At 39.1% G+C, this 22,875-nt stretch overlaps 1 protein-coding gene across 3 annotated transcripts in view; it reads right to left on the reverse strand.

Moving 5' to 3' along the window:
* Window positions 1–22,875, reverse strand: part of SLC12A1 (solute carrier family 12 member 1) — a 102,057-nt gene that overhangs the window by 68,097 nt on the left and 11,085 nt on the right. Inside the window, exons 2-8 of one of the 3 annotated variants that reach the window (XM_047074463.1) lie at window positions 20,992–21,126; window positions 20,761–20,836; window positions 14,377–14,472; window positions 12,276–12,415; window positions 11,112–11,222; window positions 9,077–9,188; window positions 7,005–7,132 (exon numbers count right to left, since the gene is read on the reverse strand). In XM_047074463.1, coding sequence (XP_046930419.1) covers window positions 7,005–7,132; window positions 9,077–9,188; window positions 11,112–11,222; window positions 12,276–12,415; window positions 14,377–14,472; window positions 20,761–20,836; window positions 20,992–21,126 — 798 coding nt within the window. Of the gene's footprint in view, window positions 1–7,004; window positions 7,133–9,076; window positions 9,189–11,111; window positions 11,223–12,275; window positions 12,416–14,376; window positions 14,473–14,973; window positions 15,070–15,604; window positions 15,701–20,760; window positions 20,837–20,991; window positions 21,127–22,875 lie in introns of all 3 variants that reach the window. The other 2 variants (XM_047074462.1, XM_047074464.1) reach the window with 2 other exon arrangements.

Below are 22,875 nucleotides of genomic sequence, written 5' to 3' on the forward strand. Positions count from 1 at the left end.
CCAGGAAGCACAGAGGACTCCCATTAGATTCAACAAAAACCAACCATCAACAAGGCATATCATAGTCAAATTCACAAAACACTCAGGCAAGGAAAGAATCACGAAAGCAGCAAGGGAAAAAAAAGTCCTTAACCTGCAACAGAAGACAGATCAGGTGTGCAGCAGACCTATCCACAGAAACTTGGCAGGCCAGAACGGAGTGGCAGGATATAGTCAATGTGCTGAATCAGAAGAATACACAGCCAAGAATTCTTTATCTAGCAAGGCTATCATTCAAAATAGAAAGAGAGACAAAAAGTTTCCCAAACAAAAATTAAAGAAGTTCGTGACCACTAAGTCAGCCCTGCAAGAAATTTTAAGGGGGACACTCTGAGGGGAGAAAAGATGGAAAAAAAAAACAACAAAAAGAAAGCAAAACAAAAAGACCAAGAGCAACAAAAACTAGAAAGTACCAGAGAACACCACCAGAAACTCCAATTCTACAAGCAACATGATGGCAATAAATTCGTATCCTTCAGTACTTACTGAAACGTCAATGACTAAATGCTCCAATCAAAAGACATAGGGTAACAGAATGGATAAGAAAACAAATCCACCTATATGCTCTTTACAAGAGACCCACTTTAGACCTAAAGTCACCTTCAGATTGAAAGTAAGGGGATGGAGAACCATCTATCATGCTAATGGTTGTCAAAAGAAAGCCAGAGTAGCCAAACTTGTATCAGACAATCTAGACTTTAAAATAAAGACTGCATCATGAGATGAAGAAGGGCATTATATCATCATTAAGGGATCTATCCACCAAGAAGACCTAACAACTGTAAACATTTATGCTCCAAATTTGAAAGCATCCATATATATGAATCAGTTAATCACAAACATAAAGAAACTCATTGATAATAATACCATCATAGTAGGGGACTTCAACACCCCACTTACAGCAGTGGAAAGATCATCTAAACAGAAAATCAACAAGGAAACAATGGCTTCGAATGACACACTGGACCAGATGGACTTAACAGATACATTCAGAACATTTCATCTTAAAGCAGCAAAATACACATTCTTCTCCAGGGCACATGGAACATTCTCCAGAATAGATCACATAATGGGACACAAATCAACCCTCAACAAGTACAAAAAGTTCAAGATCATACTGTGCATATTTTCAGACCACAACGCTGTGAAACTCAAAATCAACCACAAGAAAAAATTTGAAAAGGTCACAAGTACTAGGAGACTGAAGAACATCCTACTAAAGAATTAATGGGCTAACCAAGAAGTTAAAGAGGAAATTAAAGTACATGGAAGCCAATGAAAATTATAACACTCCAGCCCAAAACCTCTGGGATGCAGCTATAACAGGAAAGTATATAGCAATCCAGACCTTCCCAAAGAAGGAAGAAAGATCTCAGATACACAACCTAACATTATGCCTTAAAAAGCTGGAAAAAAAACAGCAAATAAAACCCAAAACCAGCAGAAGACAGGAAATAATAAAGATTAGAGCATAAATTAATGCTATTGAAATAAAAAAAACCAGCAGAACAGATCAATAAAACCAGAAACTGGTTCTTTGAAAGAATTAACAAAATTGATAAACCACTAGCCAGTTTGATCAAAAAGAAAAAGGCAAGGACCTAAATAAATAAAATCAAGAATGAAAGAGAAGAGATCACAGCCAACACAGCAGAAATAAAAACAATAAGAAAATATTATGAGCTATTATATGCCAATAAAATGGGCAATCTGGAAGAAATGGACAAATTCCTAGAAACATATACACTACCAAAACTGAAACAGAAACAAATAGAAAATTTGAACAGACCCATAACCAGTAAGGAAATCAAATTAGTAATAAAAAATCTGCCAAAAAACAAGAGTCCAGGGCCAGATGGAAGGAAAACTTCCAAACTCTTTCTATGAAACCAGTATTACCTTGATTCCAAAACCAGACAAAGACCCCATTAAAAAGGTGAACTACAGACAAATTTCCCTGATGAACGTGGATGCAAAAATCCTCAGCAAGATATCAGTTAACCAGATCCAACAACACATTAGAAAAATTACTCACCACAACCAAGTGGGATTCATACCTGGGATGCAGGGCTGGTTCAATATCCACAAGACAAATGATGTGATTCATCACATCAATAAAAGAAAGGACAAGAACCACATGATCCTCTCAACAGATGCAGAGATAGCATTTGACAAAATACAGCATCCTTTATTGATAAAAACCCTCAAGAAAGTAGGGATAGAAGGATCACACCTCCAGATCTTTAAAGCCATATATGAAAGAACCACCGCTAATATCATTCTCAATGGGGAAAAACTGAGAGCCTTCCCCCTAAGGTCAGCAACAAGACAGGGATGTCCACTCTCACCACTGCTATTCAACATAGGATTGGAAGTTTTAGTCTCAGCAATCAGACAATGCAAAGAAATAAAAGGCATCCAAATTGGCCAGGAGGAGGACAAACTTTCACTCTTCACAGACGACATAATACTCTATATGGAAAACCTTAAAGATGCCACCATAGAATTGTGAGAACTGATCCATGAATTCAGCAATTTGAAGGATGTAGAGTCAATGCACAGAAATCAGTTAAAATTCCTATACACCAACAATGAAGCAACAGAAAGAAAAATCGAGGAGTCGATCCCATTTACAATTGCACCAAAAACCATAAAATACCTAGGAATAAATCTAACCAAAGGGGTGAAAAACTTATACACTGCAAACTATAGAAAGATTATGAAAGAAATTGAAGAAGACACAAAAAAATGGAAAAAGATTCCATGCTCCTGGATAGGAATAACAAATATTGTTAATATGTCAATACTACCTAAAGCAATCCACATATTCAATGTAATCCCTATCAAAATAACACCAGCATTCTTCATAGAGTTAGAACAAACAATCCTAAAATTTGTATGGAACCAGAAAAGACCCCAAGATTGCCACAGCAATCTTGAAAAAGAAAACCAAAGCTGGAAGCATCACAATCCCAGACTTTAAGCTATCCTACAAAGCTGTAATCATCAAGACAGTATGTACTGGCACAAGAACAGACACTCAGGTCAATGGAACAGAATAGAGAACCCAGAAATAGACCCAAACATATGGCCAACTAATCTTTGACAAAGCAGGAAAGAATATCCAATGGAATAAAGACAGTCTCTTCAGCAAGTGATGCTGGGAAAACTGGACAGCGACATGCAGAAAAATGAACCTGGACCACTTTCTTACACCACACACAAAAATAAACTCAGAATGGATGAAAGACCTAAACTATAAGACAGGAAACCATCAAAATCCTCGAGGAGAAAGCAGGCAAAAACCTCTTTGACCTGGTCGCGGCAACTTCATACTCAACGCTTCTCCAGAAGCAAGGGAAACAAAAGCAAAAATGAACTATTGATAGTTCACTATTTTGACCTCATCAAAATAAAAAGCTTCTGTGCAATGAAGGATACAATCAGCAAAACTAAAAGGCAACAGGCGGAATGGGAGGAGATATTTGCAAATGATGAACCAGATAAAGATAGATTAGTATCCAAAATCTGTAGAGAATTTATTAAACTCAACACCCAAAAAACAAATAATCCAGTGAAGAAATGGGCAAAAGACATGAACAGACACTTCTCCAAAGGCATCAGATGGCCAAACGACATATGAAAAAATGCTAAACATCACTCATCATCAGGGAAATACAAATCAAAACCACAACGAGATACCACCTCACAACTGTCAGAATGGCTAACATTAACAACTCAGGCAACAACAGATGTTGGCAGAAAGAGGACCTCTTTTGCACTGCTGGTGGAAATGCAAACTGGTACAGCCACTCTGGCAAACAGTATGGAGGTTCCTCAAAAAATAAAAAATAGACTTACCCTATGACCCAGCAGTAGCACTGCTAGGAATTTACCTAAGGGATATAGGAGTACTGATGCACAGGGGCACTTGTACCCCAAAGTTTATAGCAGCACTTTCAACAATAGCCAAATTATGGAAAGAGCCTAAATGTCCATCAACCTATGAATGGATAAAGAAATTGTGGTTTATATACACAATGGAGTACTACGTGGCAATGAGAAAGAATGAAATATGGCCCTTCGTAGCAACGTGGTTGGAACTGGAGAGTGTGATGCTAAGTGAAATAAGCCATACAGAGAAAGATAGATACCATATGTTTTCACTCTTATGTGGATCCTGAGAAACTTAACAGAAACTCATGGGGGAGGGGAAGGAAAAAAAAATAGGTTAGAGTGGGAGAGAGCCAAAGCATAAGAGACTCTTAAAATCTGAGAACAAACTGAGGGTTGATGGGGGGTGGGAGGGCAGGGAGAGTGGGTGATGGGTATTGAGGAGGGCACCTTTTGGGATGAGCACTGGGTGTTGTATGGAAACCAATTTGACAATAAATTTCATATATTGAAAAAAAATTAAAAATAGAACTACCCTATGACCCAGCAAATAGGTATTTATCCAAGGGATACAGGTATGCTGTTTCGAAGGGGCATATGCAATCCAATGTTTATAGCAGCACTGTCAACAATAGCCAAAGTGTGGAAAGAGCCCAAATGTCCATCAATGGATGAATGGATAAAGAAGATGTGGTATATATATATACCACAATACAATACAATACAATAGAGTATTACTCAGCAATCAAAAAGAATGAAATCTTGCCATTTGCAACTACGTGGATGGCACTAGAGGGTATTATGCTAAGTGAAATTAGTCAGAGAAAGACAAATATCATATGACTTCACTCGTATGAGGACTTTAAGATGCAAAAACAGATGAACATAGGGTAAAGGAAGCAAAAATAATATAAAAACAGGGCGGGGACAAAACATAAGAGACTCTGAAATATAGAGAACAAACAAAGGGTTACTGGAGGGGTTTTGGGAGAGGGCATGGGCTAAATGGGTAAGGGGCATTAAGGAATCTACTCCTGAAATCATTGTTGCACTATATGCTAACTACCTTGGATGTAAATTTTTAAAAAATAAATAAAAAATGTGTGCTTACAGGGGTGCCTGGGTGGCACAATGGTTAAACATCCAACTCTTGATTTTGGCTCAGGTTATGATTTCCCAGTTCGCAAGTTCAATGCCTGACTTGGGCTCTGCACCAAAAGTGGGGGATTCTCTCTCTCCCTCTCTCTCTGTCCTTCCCCTGCTTGTGTTCTCTCTTTCTCTCAAAATAAATGAACTTAAAAAAACATATGTGCTTATAGTCTGCAGAATTTTACGTTAGTGACCTCTGATACTTTTCTAAATCTGAGAAACTGGAAGCTCAACACCCACAGCTAAATTTCATTAAGCAGACATACTTACTATTTGAATCATTTTGAACAAGTTACTTAATTTTCTGAGCCTCTGCCTAATTTATTTTATGCCATATCTCAGCTCAAGAATTGACCATGACACTGTGGTCCCTAATGTGACAAATCTAAATGCTCTTATTCATTCACTCAACAAATATGTATTGAAACCTTACTAGCTCTGAGGATGCAGCAATGAATATAACCAAAGGTAAGGTCCCCACTCTGACAGAGTTAAGCACCTCTTGCTTAGGTCCCACCAACAGCTATTTCCTTTTGCACTATAAAGTCATCCAGCCTCATCAGGGCTTCTCCAGTTAAACTGTGAGGGACGACTGTCCTTCTTCTTCTCTACCTGGAATACCTGTACATTTTCTCACCAACAGTCACTATTTAGCTTTTGCTCTAAGTTCACCCTGAAAAGTTACACCCTTAAGGAAATCATCCCAGACTTAACAATTATTTGTTTACTATGTTTATTTCACAATTTATTTAGACAGTACATGTGGTTTTCATTTGTACATATCTCTTGACAGCTCTTGCAAATATTTCTTGTCTTCCAAAGTTGATTATAAATGTATGAGTTAAAACCTGTGTCTTCTTTTTTGTTAATGGTAGAGACTGTTTACTATCCCCTAACATCCATTCTTATCTTCCTCCTTTTAATACTAGAACTCCCTAAAATTCAAAGTACACGGCTGCCCAGCTAGAGACTACATTTCCTAGCCTTCTTTGCAACTAGGTAAGGTCATAGAGACTAAATTCTGGCCAATGGAATGTCCGCAGAAGTAATACATGCAAGGGCCAGGATTTCTTGCCCTCTATTTCCTTAATCCTCTTCTTATGGGCTGGAACATGATCTTGAAAGTGACCAGTCATCTTGGACATTGCTGGTGAAGGCAAACCAACCCCAAAGGAATGTTAAAACAAGAGAGGTCATCTGGGATTCTGAGCTACCTTTTGGAGAAGATTTTTGTTATTCTACTGCATGACCTATGAGCTAAGATTTTTATCCAGTAGAAAAATAAACTTCTTTCTTGTTCAGGTCACTGCTATCAGTATTTTATAAAACATGCAAACCAATAATCTAACATAATGCTCTTTATGGTACTTGACATAAAATACTATGAATGGAGTGCTAAATAAATACTGATTGAATGAATATATGTATATATATTCATGTGTATATTCATATCTATATGTATATGTATATTCATATGTGTATATATATTCAGATATATATATATATATATCTGAATTCAATAAATAAATATTCATTAATAAAGTGATTTGGTGGGGGTGGGGGTGGGTTTTTCCCCCCAAATGTTATGTGTTCTTGTTCATTATGTGTTTAAAAGAGAAAGGCGGGTTCTGATTTTTTTTCACTGAGCTATATTCATTTTCTTGGAAATGTTATATACAATCAATATACTCTATCCTTCTAATGTCACTGAATAAGAGTTTTGGAAGGAATATCTGAATAGGATGGTCTGGCATTAAATGTTGGCATTAAAAGAGAGAAGTTTTAAGTAACTGGGACCCATACAGAAATTTTAGTTTTAAAATTTGTAGATAACTATGGTCACTGTTGACCTCTATAGCTCATGCTGTTCACCTATGTCACCACCACTTCCCAGGACCACAAAAGCAGAGGAAACAACATACCTCCAAATCTCCTGAGATATTGGCACCAGCAAGAATCCCAGTAGCTGCGGGGAAGAAAATGGCAAAGACAGAGAAGAAGCCTTCACCTTTTGTGAAGCTTGGCCCAAAGTTTTCAGCAAATATTGATGCTGTAACACAAGTAAAGAGAAAATTATCATTTAGACTTTCTTTACAGAGTATGAGATTGGTTTCCTTTAGTTTCTATCAATGTCTTGTGTAAATGTTTCCCTATATTTTAAATGGAAGGAACTTGAAGAGATTGGTGTACTCCTGACAAACCTCATACTCATGTTGCCGAGAGTCAAGGTTGTAGATTTCTAGAACAGCTCTGAAAAACTTTTGTGCCAACAGAGACCCAGGCCTCCTGACTTTTTGAATCATTCTAGATTGAAAAAGGGGGAAATGGAGAATGTTTCTCATGGCTATACTGGCATATTTGCAAATATACCACACACGTGTACTGCCCTATACACACACAGCTACTTTCTTCCATGCATAAATACTCTAATCAACACACAGATTTTCTATGCTTTTTTTTTAATTGTAGGAAAGCCCTGTGGGTGAAACTATCTTATGATTTTTCTACTTATGTTTACCCTCCCCATTCCCTGCTCCCAGATATTAGATCTTAAATTCTTATAGCAAATTCTCATATACAGAAGTTTAATATAGTGAAGAGCCTTGGTCATAAAACAGTACTATTCCATGAGGTCTCAGCAAATTATTTAAATTAGAAGCAAACAATGCAGAAGAAAAACAGAAAAAGGAAGGGAGAAAAATGCAAACAAAAGAATTTGGCCTGATGCAAAAACAAGGAAAGAGAATTTGAGTCATCAGAAACAATGCAGCAGGAGCTAGAAGGACTCAGAAAATATATAGCAGGAGCTAGAAGGAGGGAAAGGGATAGAAAGGAAAAAGGACATTAACGTACAAAGCAAAGAAGACAAACTTTACAAAGAAAAAGAAACAGGTAGAAAGGGGTGATGGGATACCTAAAGGAAACAAATACTAATAATAAATAATGAAGAGAAATATTTTTTTAAATCTCAGCAGTGGATTCTTGAGTAAGCTAGAACGGACAGCTAGGAAGGTGTACATAGGTGGAGTAGAATTTCATGCTCAGTATGATTCCCTCAGGATGATACACCAGCTCCTACAATCTTCTATGCTTGAAAACCTGACAGTGATGCTTAACTAGATAACACTAGATAATCCTAGAGATAAGCAAGGTACAAAGAAGTTTAGAAGGGGGCACCTAGGTGGCTCCGTCCATGGAACAAGCGACTCTTGATCTCAGGGTTGTGAGTACAAGCCCCATGTTGGGCATAGAGACTACTTGAAAATAAAATCTTATGAGGCACCTGGGTGGCTCAGTCCGTCGGGCGTCTGACATTGGCTCAGGCCATGATCTCACAGTCTCTGAGGACAAGCCCTGAATTGGGCTCTGTGCTGACATCTCAGTGCCCAGAGCCTGCTTTGGATTCTCTCTCCGCTGCTCTCTGCCCCTGCTCCACTTGTGCTCTCTCTCTCTCTCTCTCTCAAAAATAAACATTAAAAAAATTTTAAACACAATAAAATATATATTTTTTAAGTCTAGCAGGAAAAGGACTATGTTGGACTTTAGTACTCTCAATGGTTGAGCAAATTGCCTGACCTATGGTCTCTTTCCTTGCTTATACAACTCTACTTCTACTGTTTGATAGCAACAACAATTTGTCCTACACTTGAAGGTTTTCAAGGAAATTTTGCATCCACTACCTTATTTACTTCTCAAAAATCTCTTCAGGAAGTTATTGTTATCACCCACTCTTGGTCAGGAAAATTTGAGACCCAAACATGTTAGGTGACTGGTCTAGCTGCGAAGCAGCAGAGTTGAGACTCACTGTGGATTTCCTGAAACCAACCCCAGGCTCTTCCTTGGATTGCACTGGCTGGGATTGCACTGGGATTGCACAGGCTCTTCCCTGGATTGCACTGGGATTCTAATGGCTGAAGTGGGGGACACAGGGATGGTGATGGAGGTGGACAGGGGAGAACCACTGATTGCAAAGCAACTAATTTGTCACACGTACCTTGGTAATTAAAGAAACCTCTGGACTTCTTCTCATTGTTGGATGGAATGACGGTTCCAATAAAGAAGTTTGCAATAGCAATGAGAAGAATGACCAGAAGTATCACTTGAGCCTGGAATGACAAAGAAAAAGGAGGCCAACTTAGATTCATTTAACAACTCTTCACCTAATTGTAAAAGTAATGTCCACTGAAGAAAGATTCTACCTGGTTATTCTGATTAAAACTACTATCCAATAGGCAATAGTGTATCCTTGTAGGGTACACTATGTCTGACCTGAGTGTAGCTGTTAATATTTTCAGTGGGCACATCTGCTTGTGCACTTGAAGGTGACATTTCAAAAATATTCCAAGTACTAGGTGGTAACTTGCTGCAGTGTCCTCAGGAACATAAATGGAGTCCAAAGTTTTCACTGATAGAGCTTATTTCTTTTCTAGACAGACTGCCTATGGATTCTTTCTTCCCTTTCCCAGTGCTAAATGCAACAGGAGTATGAGAACATGATTCATAGAGCTCCTGTGATGCCTCATGCATCTGATGTTGGGCCACCAGTGTGTGCTCAGCACAAGCAGTTTGCAAGGTTGACCAATCAAATTGTCTTTCTTTATCCCCCCCTCTCCTCCTGCTGACATTTCAAGAGTCTTTTGGCTTGGCATTCCCATATGCTCCTCCCTCTGCAGGGAACTCTTTGCATAACTATTTCCTTCTTCTCATCCTTGAAGTCTTAGTTAACTCCTCAGAGAGGACTTTCTTGACCACTGAATCTAAATAATAACAGCTATCATTCACTGAGGGCTTACAACAACAGAGACAGATTTAATTTTACCGGTATTCTTTCAGATAGATAATACCACCAATAACTGTATGAAGTAGGCAACCTTATTATCATTATTTTAAAGATAAAGAAACTGAGGCACAGAGAATTTAGGCAACTTTCTAAAAGTCACACAGATGTAAACCAAATTCAAATTCAGGTAAACCAAATTCAACAGAGCTAGCGCTTTAAATCTACCCTCTACTGCCATGAAACCACATTGCGTCCCTGAGGGAATAAAGTCATTGTAAGTAGATTCCTCTTATTTTGTATCTCAGTGCCCTGTTCAGTTCCTTTACAGCACTTTCACAACTTACCTTTTTATATTTACTCGTTTATCTACTTGATCATTACTCCTATTCCCACAGACCATATGCTCAACTAGGGCCAGGATTGTGCCTGTTTTGGTCACAACAGAATATCCTAGCCTAGCAAAATGCCCAGCATATAATAAGTCCAAAATATAATAAACACTTAATTAATTTTTCTTTGATGTGTGAATGTATAATCCACAAATAAATGCCATATCGGAATGTTTCCCATTGCCTTATGTAGGTGGGTGACTTTGGCCCCCTTTGTATCTCTGGTGACCTCTTGAGGTCTAAGCACTGCATCTCCAGGCACTTAAGACCAGTTGCAATTATACCAGTCACTGTAGAGTTATAAATCAGGAAAAATACATGCTCCTGACATGCAGAAATTTACTAACTGTATTACTATTAGTTAAATCCAGATATTCTCTAGTTCCAGGGCCTTATGATGCCCCCAAATTTGCTCCTGTACTACTGTGTCTCATAGGAGAATGATAGCTCCTGCCTCTATTACCTTCTCCCATCGCATTTGCCATTTCCTTTGGGCTTCAGCACCATAGCCAGCTTGAAATGGGATACAGGGGTGTGACTAGGAGACCCAGTTTCCAGCATGTACCACTGCTATGATCATAAGGGGTCTGTGTGTGAAAATGGCAGCAATGTTGGTGTGTATGTCACATGGTGACAGCATAAAGAACAAAGCCCAGCCCAATCAGGTGACACATGAGTGGAGTCGTGACTGCCTGGACCTCGTGCTCTGAGGGCTTGGTGCTCTTCCCATTGCTAACCCACAACTTTTGCCATAGCAAGTAATAATAGCAATTCTTTTAGAATACAGGGTTTGTTCTATTCCTGCAATTTGGCCAAGACCTGAGCAGCAGTGGGTGATAGCACCATTTTGAGAAAATCACCTTTGCTTCCCATTCCATTCCAGCTACTGAAATTCCTAAAAGAATCACCACTGTGATGGAGCCTATTATCCGGATGTCATTGGTTGGATCCACCATCATTGAATTGCTCTCCTGGAACAACAACAGAAATCATTAAAATGGTTAGAGATGGAGCTTTTTTGGCCTGTATGTCTTACTATAGAAGAGACACTGTGCACTCATGTCTGGGGCCCTATAGGATAATAGAAAAATGAAGTGCTCCTAAATCTGAGATGAACATTATTTTGTCCTATAATAATAGGCCATTGTTAGCCAAGTTTGGAAGTTCTAGATGGTCATTCTACTCACAGATTTTAAAGCTATTGTAGCACTAAGGTAAGTATGTGCCCTTATAAATACAATGTTTTCTTTCAGAAGAATGACTAGTTATTTTTGTGTGTCAAGGGGAATCTTAGAGAAATAAAAATGAGTGGTTTCCAACGTGAATATTGGAAAATAAGTGTCATTCAATTAAACTACAGAAACCAGATAATGCATGTCTTGAAGATCATGTACCTTATGAACTATATAATTCACTCATTTATTCATTTAATTTTCAAATAAAGGTCCTGCTATGAATTGGATTCAGTGAATGCTATTACTTCCAAAAAAGGAGGACTAGAAGTTAGTTCACATACCAGCTAATTAACATGGTCACATACATACTGTCTAGATGGAGCACCTAAACTAGGAAATGCTTAATTTCCTGCAGTGAGTTATTCGCATGTTTGAACTTTCTTTCCCTTTTGGAAATCTATAACCATAATAGTAATATTGCTACTGAAAATAATGTTCATCATTTATCTTTTGTTTCATATTTTACACAGTATTTCATTTGTTCTGTACTGCATTCCTATTAAATACATAGAACAGTATTATTAGCTCATATGACAGATTTGAGAAAAAGGGTTCAGAACAATAGAGGGACTGGCCCAGAATCCTCTCAGCTGATAAATCTGAGAGTCGGGATTCCAAGCCAGTTCTGATGCCAAGCCCAGAGCTCCTTCCACTATATCCAACTTCCACATTCTACAGAATAAATGTATTTCCTCTCATCTTGCCATGGCGATAACCCCTAGTGCCCTGAAAAGGCAAATTGAACTGAATTATCTTACTTGGCTGAAAAAAAGAAAAACTTTTAATTACCTTAAGAAGATCTACCACTGTTTCAGCAAATCCCACCACATACATAGCAACAGCCACTGCATTGGCAAAAGCAAAGATCAAGCCTATAGACCCACCGAACTCGGGCCCTAAGCTTCTGGAAATAAGATAGTAGGCCCCACCTAAAACAAAAAAATGAACATGTTTTACTTTGAGGAACTGCTAAGGGATTTAGTTTATATGACCAAATAATTTTGAATAATTTTTATTCTAATGAAAATATCGTAACTTCCTAATAATTTTAGGAATCTTGTATCACTTTAATGAATAACTTAGCCTTTTCTTGTACTCTGAGAACTGTAATAGAATTTAGTAGAACTATGCTTACTTAGTAAATTCTGATTTATCGAAACCTAATTGTATACAAAGTTTACAAACAATACAGCAAACTTTACCATAACAAAATGCTTTGCCTTTAAAAAAAATTCATTGGTTTGGGGTGCCTAGGTGGCTCAGTTGGTTAAGCATCCAACTTCGGCTCAGGTCATGATCTCACGGTTTGTGAGTTCAAGCCCTGCATTGGGCTCTGTGCTGACAGCTCAGAGCCTGGAGCCTGCTTCGGATTCTGTGTCTCCCTCTCTCTCTCTGCCCCTCCCCTGCTCATGCTCTATCTCTCTCTGTCTCTCAAAGATAAATAAATGTAATTAAAAAAATTTTTTTAATTCATTGGTGAGTTCAAATCAATGATGTAACCAATGAAAAAAACTTTGTATTTGGAATGTCCAGGAACAGGCAGCCCTAGGCAGAAAATGATGTAGGAGATGTATATCATTGCTATTCTAACTTCCTTTCTGGTATAATTTTCTGGTATATATTTGCTGCATAAAAAAAGTATTTGTAGAGTGCTATGTATTATCTACTCTATAAATTAGAATTGGTTCTCTACGCTTTTAGCTCAAGAAGGCATGATTATTGCCAAATACCCACATGTGTATGGGTGGCCAATGGGAAGATAGAGAGGGTTTGGAACAACTGTTTCTCCTCTGGACCTTGAATAAGGTGGTTCTATATATGGCCATGTACCCATGTGCACAGGGAAGCCTGAGCTGGACTGGTTAGCTTCTATAGTGTACTGAGAGCAGGTAAAAAAGACGAGGTATTGAGAGGCCTAGATAGCTAGGTGTTATCACGGACCATAGTAAATTAATGGCTTTCTACAGTGAGCTAGTCTTAGAGTGGACAGAATTGGTAAGGGAATGACACCAAACAAACATATCTCAAAACAAAACACAACTATCTTTTACGGAAAAGGAATTTCCTCCACTGTAGTAACTCCTTTGGGTTAAAGGGTCAAAGCTCTCTTCAAAAATGTAACCAATTATCTGGGCGGAGCAAACTGCCATTATTTCCTTTGTCCAGATTACATTAGATAAATTAGCTAGCCAGTCACTTAGGCTTGGTCAAAGTGAGAGACTAGCAGGGGAAGCTCTGAGAGCAGGTGTATTTGTCAGAGGAGGAGGCTCTTAGAAGGCCCTGGGAAGGGGCACCTGGATAAGCTACCCAAGCTGAGGCCCCAGGAGTCAAACAGAATGGGAGGGGGAAGGCAGGAATTAGAACAGCAATGATAAACCTCACCCTCTTCATTTTCTGCCTTAGCTTGCATATTCCTGGATGATTTAAAAGTAACTCTTTATTATGTTTGTTGGTTTCTATTTTCTTCTTAAGGATTTTTTCAGGCCTGTTAGCCCCTAGAAGTATAGCATTGGGGTGAAATCTGAGGGCTAACTAAGCGGGAAGTGTCAGCCGGGGTGCTGAGTGGGCCTGGCAGAGAGCCAGCAGGGCTCATCCAAGGTACAAAGCAACCATGTATTTTGCTGTAATTATCTATGCCTTCTTTCTAGACACCTGGTCACTCTCTGTAAACATGTTTAATCACAGGAAATAGGTCAAAGAAAACATCTAGCGGTCTCTTAATTTTAGTTGAGAGAATTTTGCCTTGATGTTCAAATTTGGGTTAGCTCACTTTGTTTTAAGGCTTTGGGGACTAATTATTTAGATGCAGATTTTACTTCCAGCATTAAACCGACTCTGGACATTACTCTGTAACCAAAGCTTGTCGTCATAAGCAAATGAATTGGCTTACCTCCTCTTACTACTCCATTTGTGCAAATGGCAGACATAGAAATACCTGTGAGTGTCGTCACTACCACACTCAGGCCAATGATGATGACTCCAAGACCTGCAAAATCCCCCAAGAAATGTGTTTGGCTCCAGCACGTCCAGAGGCAGCAGTCTGAATTGTCAAAGAAGGATCAGTCTCCCCACGAAAAACCTGAAATGTTCTAAAAGATCCCATTCCATGAAGATCTAGGAAGCACCTGAAATGTACTAAACTTTAAATTAAAGCCACATCCAGGAATCCTTTCCCAAGAGACACCGGCAAGAGGTATGCAGCCTCGCCTGGAAAATAAAACATTCACCTACAGAATTCTGAGCATCTGGAAACCATGAGCTGCAAGGCGCCAGAGAGATCCATTAGAGACGATCCCACCGCTGACCAGCGTAGACCAGGACTGCACTCATAGTACCTTATGTTTCCTTCTGCATCCAGGTCACTTGTATAGTCCACCAGGCATCAAGAGCATTGGGCTACTTGCTTGTTCCAGTCAAAAAGGAGTATATAAAAATTTTGCCTACCCGTAGCAAGTGATGAGGGCATTAGATATCTTAGAAATGTTACCTCCACGAACAAACCCGTTAGTTGCTATTGCAGAAGTTGACAACCCAGTAATAGAAGTTACCATGGTGGAAAGAAGAATTATGAGAACTCCAAGACCTGTTAGCAATGAGAGATAGAAGATATTACATTTTACTTTTCTGACTTGGATTCCCTGTTGTTGCAAACTATATACTGCCTTGAATTTAAGTTTTCCTGTCCATGCCTGGGCCCCGGTGGAGTTCCTTTGTGCTCAGGAGAACCTGGTTGGCCTGGCATAAAGATCAAGTCGGCGGCCTGCTCATTACGATGGAGGATGGTTTCCAAAAGTAAACACAATCTGAAATGCGGCCCTGGAAAGGAAAAGTTGACTTCTGCTGGTGTCCTGGGAGAGAAACTACCCTGGCTGTGAAAAGAGAAAACATGACATCTGACCTTCTCTCTTGCTTGAGAGGAACCTGAATGAGAAAGTTGGGGGTTTGACAAAGGTTAAATCCTTCCTCATTTTTCTCGCATCTCTCTTGCCTGAAGGAGAAAAAAAAAGAAGCCAACTTGGATTACCTTTGAAAACACTCCAGAAAGGTCAGTGGTGAACTATCTGAGTCTTTGTTGCCTTTACCTTACAAATGATCGTGCGGGTCACAAGTTTAATTACCTCCTCTGACATATCCATTTGTGGCAATAGCAGAGGTGGATAAACCAGTGATACCAGTCACTGTCACGGCTAAGCCGATGATAATCACACCAAGACCTCAGTTGGGAGAGGAAAAATAAAGGCAATTAAACAGTGCAACAATCCATCAGATCGTTCACATAAAAGCCAGCAAATGGAGGGTAATCAACAAAGAACCACATCTGAATTAACAAATTGGCCTGGAAATCACCAGAGTAAGTGCTCAGCTTTGAAGTTTTCTGCCTGTAGTAGCACAGAGCCTAGAAACCGAAGAGCTAAAATGTGCAGTGAGAATTGCCCACAAATGAACAACAGTGGCTGGTCAAAATGTAGTGGGAACCCCATTTTTTGTGCAGTTCTAGACACCTGTAAACAATAATTGGTCAATATGATTCCAAGCTGCCTTTATAACTAGACAGGAAATGTTCACCCTTCCAGATAACTCTCTTTTTATGTACATTTGGTTGTGTAGGAGTGGAAAATTACATCCAATGTAACAAATTGTTTATCTGGCAGATAAGTAAAGTGGAAAGAATCAAACTGAACTATGTTCACCTATTGGCTTTGTGACCTCTGGCAAGTTACTTATTTTCTGAGCCAAAAATGGCAATGAGATTAGAAAGAATACATGGTAAAAGTGGCTAGCAGAGCACATAGAACACAGTACACGATCAGTGGCACTGCTTTTTGATTGTGTCCACGATAGTTATAATAGCTGTTGCTTACTGAAAGCCCACTATGTATCCAACTATGGGTCAAGTAGAATGAGAAATGCAAGGAACAAATAAAATGAAATGAAAAAAGCTGCCCTCAAGGATCTTATGGTGCAGAAGGTCAATGATTATAAGAGGGAGAAAGTGATAAACCAGAATTCAGAGAAAGGCAAGGCTGCTTTCAGCTTCAGGAAGCACACAGTCGAGAGGATACTGAAGGGTAGCAGAATATGCTATCTCCAAATGTACCACTTTTGCATAAAGTATATTTTTAGCTAATGGCGACAGAAAAGAAGCAGCTACCTTCCCATATTTGTCTGAAAACAAGGCATAAATTTGTAAAGGTGTCTCTACTTTCCTCTATACCAGGAACGACAGAAGTTAATCATCAGAGGTAATTCCAGACCCTTACTGGCTGGAGTAGTGCCAGAAGAACCTACATAACAGCCTTGACTTAATTTCCATTAGTTCCCTCATGTATCTGCCTTCCCACAATCTGCCATCCTAGAAACTCAGTCCTTTTCCTTTGTCTTGTCACTTCTCTAAGAATACATTGTTCTTTGTTAAGATATTATGTAAGCCAGGGGCCCCAGGGTGGTTCGGTCGGTTAAGCGTCCGACTTCAGCTCAGGTCATGATCTCATGGTTTGTGAGTTGGAACCCCATGTTGGGCTCTGTGTGGACTGCTCAGAGCCTGGAACCTGCTTTGGATTCTGTGTTTCCCTCACTCTCTGCACCACCACTCCCTCAGCCCCCACTCACACTGTCTCTGTCTCCGTCTCTCTCTCAAAAATAAATAAACATTTAAAAAGTATTTTTAAAAAGATGCTATGCAAGCCCAAGTTCTAACCACTCTGTTGAGTTACTCATTGCTGAGTCTTCTCATGTGGACACATGATGCACATGTTAATAAATTTCTGATTGTTATTCTCTTGTTAGGTTGCCTCTTGTCACTGTTAATAAAGAAGTTTAGGGTCACAGGCACTGAAATCACCCTGGTTCTAGTGAGAATGCTCTTGCCTACATATGCTCCCCTACATAAAATGGATGCTTCATAATTGTTGTTGGCAAGCTGTCTTGTTCCAGGGATAATCAGAACAGTAGTCATCTGAGAAAGGCTGTGATCTCTCTGGCCATGCCCTGGGAAAAGGGGAAGTGGAAGGAAATGAAGGACAGACATAAATGGAAACAAGGTATTGGAGGTTGCCTCTCTTGATGGTCCCAGCTGTATCCTGGCTCTAAAAGAAGTCTCTAGGCTATTTTACAGTTTGAAGTACAGTAGGAGGAGGCTAACTATAGGCATGAGATACAAACTTGGACCATATGGCTTTGGCCCCTACAGACTCTTAAAGCTTGGAGTTGCAAGAAATAGTTGCACTAAATTCTTTGAATCTATTGCAGGGATCCTTTGGTACATATTACCTCTACATCACCATGTGGCCTGTTCTTTGCACCTCTACAAGTAATTTCTTCTTATCTTCTGCACACGATTTTGCTTTTGCTTTTGTTTTGAAGACATTTGATATCAAATGTTTAGCTCACCCCAGCAACTGTACAGAACTAAATAGTTTGTATTTCAGGACATGAAACCTACTTTGACTATTATTTTCATACCCTTATTTTCCCTTTGCTTCTATTTTCCCAACAATTCTTATTTATTCTTTTGCACTGTATATATTTCTGTAAACCATTTGAAATCCTAGAACAAAGTTTTATACACTTAAACAGCAACATATTTGCTTTTCTCTCACAAACAAAAAAATCCCAGGGTAAAAGGCAGGTTAGAGAACGTTCAGTTCATAGTTTTCTCAAAGTGTGGTCCTTAAACCACCTATTTCAGGAAATACCTGAAGTGTTTATTAAAAATGCCCAGCTGTTGGGATGAGCACTGGGTGTTATATGGAAACCAATTTGGCAATAAATGTCATATAAAAAAAAATGCCCAGACATACTACGTTGGAATCTTTCAAAGTGAATCCCAGGATTCTGTGGTTTTGGAACCTAACTTCCCAGGTAATTCCTATGCACCCCACAGTCTGAAGACTATCACACTACCCTAGCCTATCTCAAGTTGTGTCTGTCTAGACAGCACAGTTATTTAGCTTTATCTTCAAAGAATTGATTGGGAAACAGTGAATCCAGGTCCTTAATTTTCAGATGAGAAAATGAAACTCATGGAATGACTTGCTTTAGGTCATACCTCTTTCACTCCCTTCTTCCATGCCTAATGTTTAAATTTATTAGAAACCATCTTGCCCCAGCCTAAGTCCCCTAGACAGAGAACAATTTTATGGCATTTTGGGCTTATTCTACCATTTGCTTTTGGGGAAAAGACAGCCAAAACTCTTGGCTCTAGAATGGTTACCCAAGGGCTGTAGCTACTGTTACTCTTGGCTCCAGCTTCTTTCTGACTTTGTTCCTAGGGTCTCCTCTTGAAAGGATCTTCCCTAAACGATCCCAAATCGAGGAGAAACTACTTGTATTTGCTTCTTTTCTTACCCAATAAAGGGAATCTAAATGGGACCCAGAAGGTGACTTAATCAACTCATTTAGCTTTAAGTTCACAGCAAAGGCCAGTAAAACTGAGTAAGGGTGGTAATAAGTTTCTATGACTCACTAAAGTCTACTTTCTGAGAACTAAAACAACAACAACAAACAAACCTTCATTCAAAGGAAAACCCACTAGACACCCATTTAAAGTAGGATATGACTACTTAAAGGAAAGGTCCTTATTAAAACAACACCGATGTCTGAAAGTATAATACACAGTTTAGCAGAAGATAGGGTTCTTCATGTTTTACACTTTTGCAGTAAGCATGAAACTGGATTGACTGTAAAGAGTAATGTAAGATCTGATTAAGGTTCAGGTTATCGCTTAACACATGGATGTTAAATAAGTTGCGTTAGAAAGAATTACTCTTGCCCTTGGCTACACTCACACCTCCAAACAAAGTAATGCTGCTTGATGATCTCAATAAGTTACTAAACTGCCCTTAAAAAACTAATTTTGCATGAAACCCTGGGGCAAACACTTGGCAATATTAAGATGCAGATTTTCCATGGAACAGCATCTACTTATTTTGGACCCTGCGGCTATAAGCATTCATCTGATATGCATCATAAAGCTGGCAAGCAGCCCTTTGTCAGGAACCCAGCACTTGCCAAACATGAAACATGGAAAAACTATGGGAACTGGTTCCAGTGTTTCAATTTACAGCTCAGCCCTTTCTTTTTGCGAGTTAGTCTTCCAGTCTGCCTTGAGGAGCAAAGGTGATAAATAATGACTGAGTAACTTTGAATGTGAATTGGGATACGTTCTAGAGTAGTATCTAAAAGCACATCTCAATCTCTATGTTCTTGACACTAATGATTTATAGGTCTTCTCCAAAAGTGGACTTGTAATACATTTTCCATACATAAAGTAGAACGTCACTAATTTTTATCACATTAAATCAGGAACTTTGATAAAATTCAAGGAAATTTTTCATATAAATTATATCTATATACTCTTGATTAAAAAAAAGATTTGCCACAGGAAATCATGTTTTAAGTAAAATATAATCTTCAAAAATGTCAAAGAATCACTCAAAATAATCTCAACATCATGCATTTTCCATTAGAAAAATTAGTAGTAGGGGCACCTGGGTGGCTCAGTCGGTTAAGCGTCCGACTTCAGCTCAGGTCATGATCTTGAGTTCATGAGTTTGAGCCCCACGTTGGGCTCTGTGCTGACAGCCCAGAGCCTGGAGCCTGCTTCAGATTCTGTGTCTCCCTCTCTCTCTGCCTCTATCTCCCTCTCCCTCTCTCTCTCTCTCAAAAATATATAAAAACATTTTAAAAATTAAAAAAAAAAGAAAAATTAGTAGTGGTTACACATGTTATCTCAATCATTTCATCTATCACGTTTAAGCCTCTGTCTGGCATATTTTATTAATCTTTGTTTTCTTACCACTGGTACCTGAAAGTAACACAATTATTTTCTTTGGCAAATGTTCAACAATTCAGCATTTCTATTAGTCAGGTCACATTGTTCCCACTTTTCCCACAAGCTGTTCTTGTTGAGTGAAATTTTGCCAATAAGCATAAGGGGGATGCACAAATGTCAGTATGTCCCAAACTATGAATAGTACTATTTAAAATATATGTGTCCCTACAGATCTGTACACCTAAAACTTTAAGAACAAATAGAAATATTAAATTGAGCATTTATCTGGTTGGTAAACTGGAAAATTCCAGTCTCCCAGAAGTTAACGCTACACTTTCCTCTCTGACAAACATGGTCAAAGAGGCAAAGTAAAAGAGCTCGAGTGCAGATTATTTCTGTGACCTCCATCTCACATTCAGCATTAATGGTGAAAACAAGTTGCTTATTGAGCTTATAATTGACACTGAAAATGGTATACGGGGCATGGGGAAACATGCTTACCGATTCCAGCTTCTCCAACAATCCAAGACAGGCGAATGAAGAGCATGACACCCCAGATATTCAGCATGCATCTTACCTGTGGGCCAAAGGAGCATTGAAAGGGATATGAGAAGTGATAGTGGGGCAAAACCCAGCCATGTCTGTAACTCTGTTGTCCAGGATTTGCTAACATTTAGTCCACTAGGACACGGAACAAACAGATTTCATTTGGAAACATAGGAGCTTTCTCACCAGCACACCTTTCACCCATCCAAACTTCACAACGCCAGCTTTATCCTCCTCTTCCTTGTTTTCAACTTCTTCATCTCCAGGCATTCCATCTCCGTTAGCAACCCTGTCAGCTGAACCTGGTGCCACTGCTACGTTCTGTATTTATACAGGTAGCAAAAAAACACACAATATTTGGTCAACAGAAGTCTCCAGAAAACTTCCAAAGTCAAATCAAAATAATTGACATGAAATTTTGGACACATCAAATTCTAGCATGCACATAAGGTAAGTATTTTCTTGCCCTGGGAGCTGATGGATTCATTTTGTGAGAGATTTCAGGCGCAGCAAAGCTGCAAAGGATCTTGGGCAGTCCTACGGGTGAGAATATTACCTTAGGGGAAAATGGTTAGATTTAGGTAAGTTTAGAATACAAAAAGAACAAACAAAAGAAAAAGAAACAAAGGCAGCCTGAAAGTCTATCAGAAGTGAAAGAGGGTCTTTGAGGTATGGTAGGAGGTTAATGTCATTGATGCAGGCTAACTGGACTTCTTTCTATTAACCTCCCTGGGCTTCATCTTATTCACCTAAAATAATGATAATAAAACTTCTCTAAACATGTCACATTATCTTTCAGAAGACTGAATGAAAGAACACATAAAAGCATTTTCTTTTGTAAATTTATGTATTTGGTTTTTTTGTTTTAACTTATAGAGAGAGAGCGAGAGAGAGTTAATGAACAGGGGAGAAGGACAGAGAGAGAGAGAGAGAGAGAGAGAGAGATCTGAAGCAGGCTCCACACTCAGCCAGGAGCCCAACACAGGGATCCATCCCAACAACCCTGGGATCATGACCTGAGATGAAATCAAGAGTCAGACACTCATCTGACTGCGTCACTCAGGCGCCCCTATACGCATTTTCTTTAAAAACAGGAAGAAAAGGGTTAAAGTTCTAAAAATATTTAAAGGCACTGTTTGGCTACAAGGATGCTATTCCTGTAGAGGAAGTTTCTTTCAGATTCCATATGCCTTTGCCTGACAATTGCTGGATGTGCTGGTAGCGTTGTACAAAGGGTAAGAAATCTTATGACTGACTACTAGAAAGGTAAGCTGAGTACAAATAAGAAGTAAGTAGTATAAAAAATGTCAAAAGCTTATTTAGTGTTTTTTTGTGTGTGATCCAATTTTGAAAAATAGCTTCCTCGTCAGTAAGGATAGTCTCTGAATTCTACTGGGGAAAGAAATAGCTCTGTTTCTCTCAAGTGAAAAACAACTCTAACTTCTCTTTTAGATATGACCTTGAATGATTTCAGATTCACCCACTTAATTTAGCCTATCTGACACCTACTTGATTCTAATGGTTAGACTATATACCCCACTGAGTTCCCGAAAAGCAATATTTTCCAGTAAGGAAACCATTGGGGGAGTCTCTTAGATTCAGCATTTAACTACCATTATTAAAGAACAACTTTGGGGACGCCTGGGTGGCTCAGTCGGTTAAGCGTCCGACTTCGGCTCAGGTCATGATCTCACAGTTCGTGAGTTCAAGCCCCGCGTCGGGCTGTGTGCTGACAGCTCACAGCCTGGAGCCTGCTTCCCACTCTGTGTCTCCCTCTCTCTCTGCCCCTTCCCTGCTCATGCTGTGTCTCTCTCTGTCTCAAAAATAAATAAACATTAAAAAAAAAAAAAACAACTTTGTTCTATTTAAGTGGCCTAAATTAGTTTACGGCTGAGATGATGTGTCCCCCTATTACTAACTGAGATGTCTCAGACAAGGACATTTTTTTCCCCCTCTAAAATGAGACTGGCATGAAATAAATACTCAGTGTTTACTATAAGGACTTTATTTGAGGGCAATCAAAGTTTTTGTCCTTGCCATGTTTAAGAGTTATTGCTTCTTTGGGCTTTG

This window comes from Lynx rufus, unplaced genomic scaffold, assembly GCF_022079265.1.
Source record: "Lynx rufus isolate CCGP_SWC_20201006 ecotype Redwood Valley unplaced genomic scaffold, mLynRuf1.p SCAF_13, whole genome shotgun sequence".
NCBI lineage: Eukaryota > Metazoa > Chordata > Mammalia > Carnivora > Felidae > Lynx > Lynx rufus.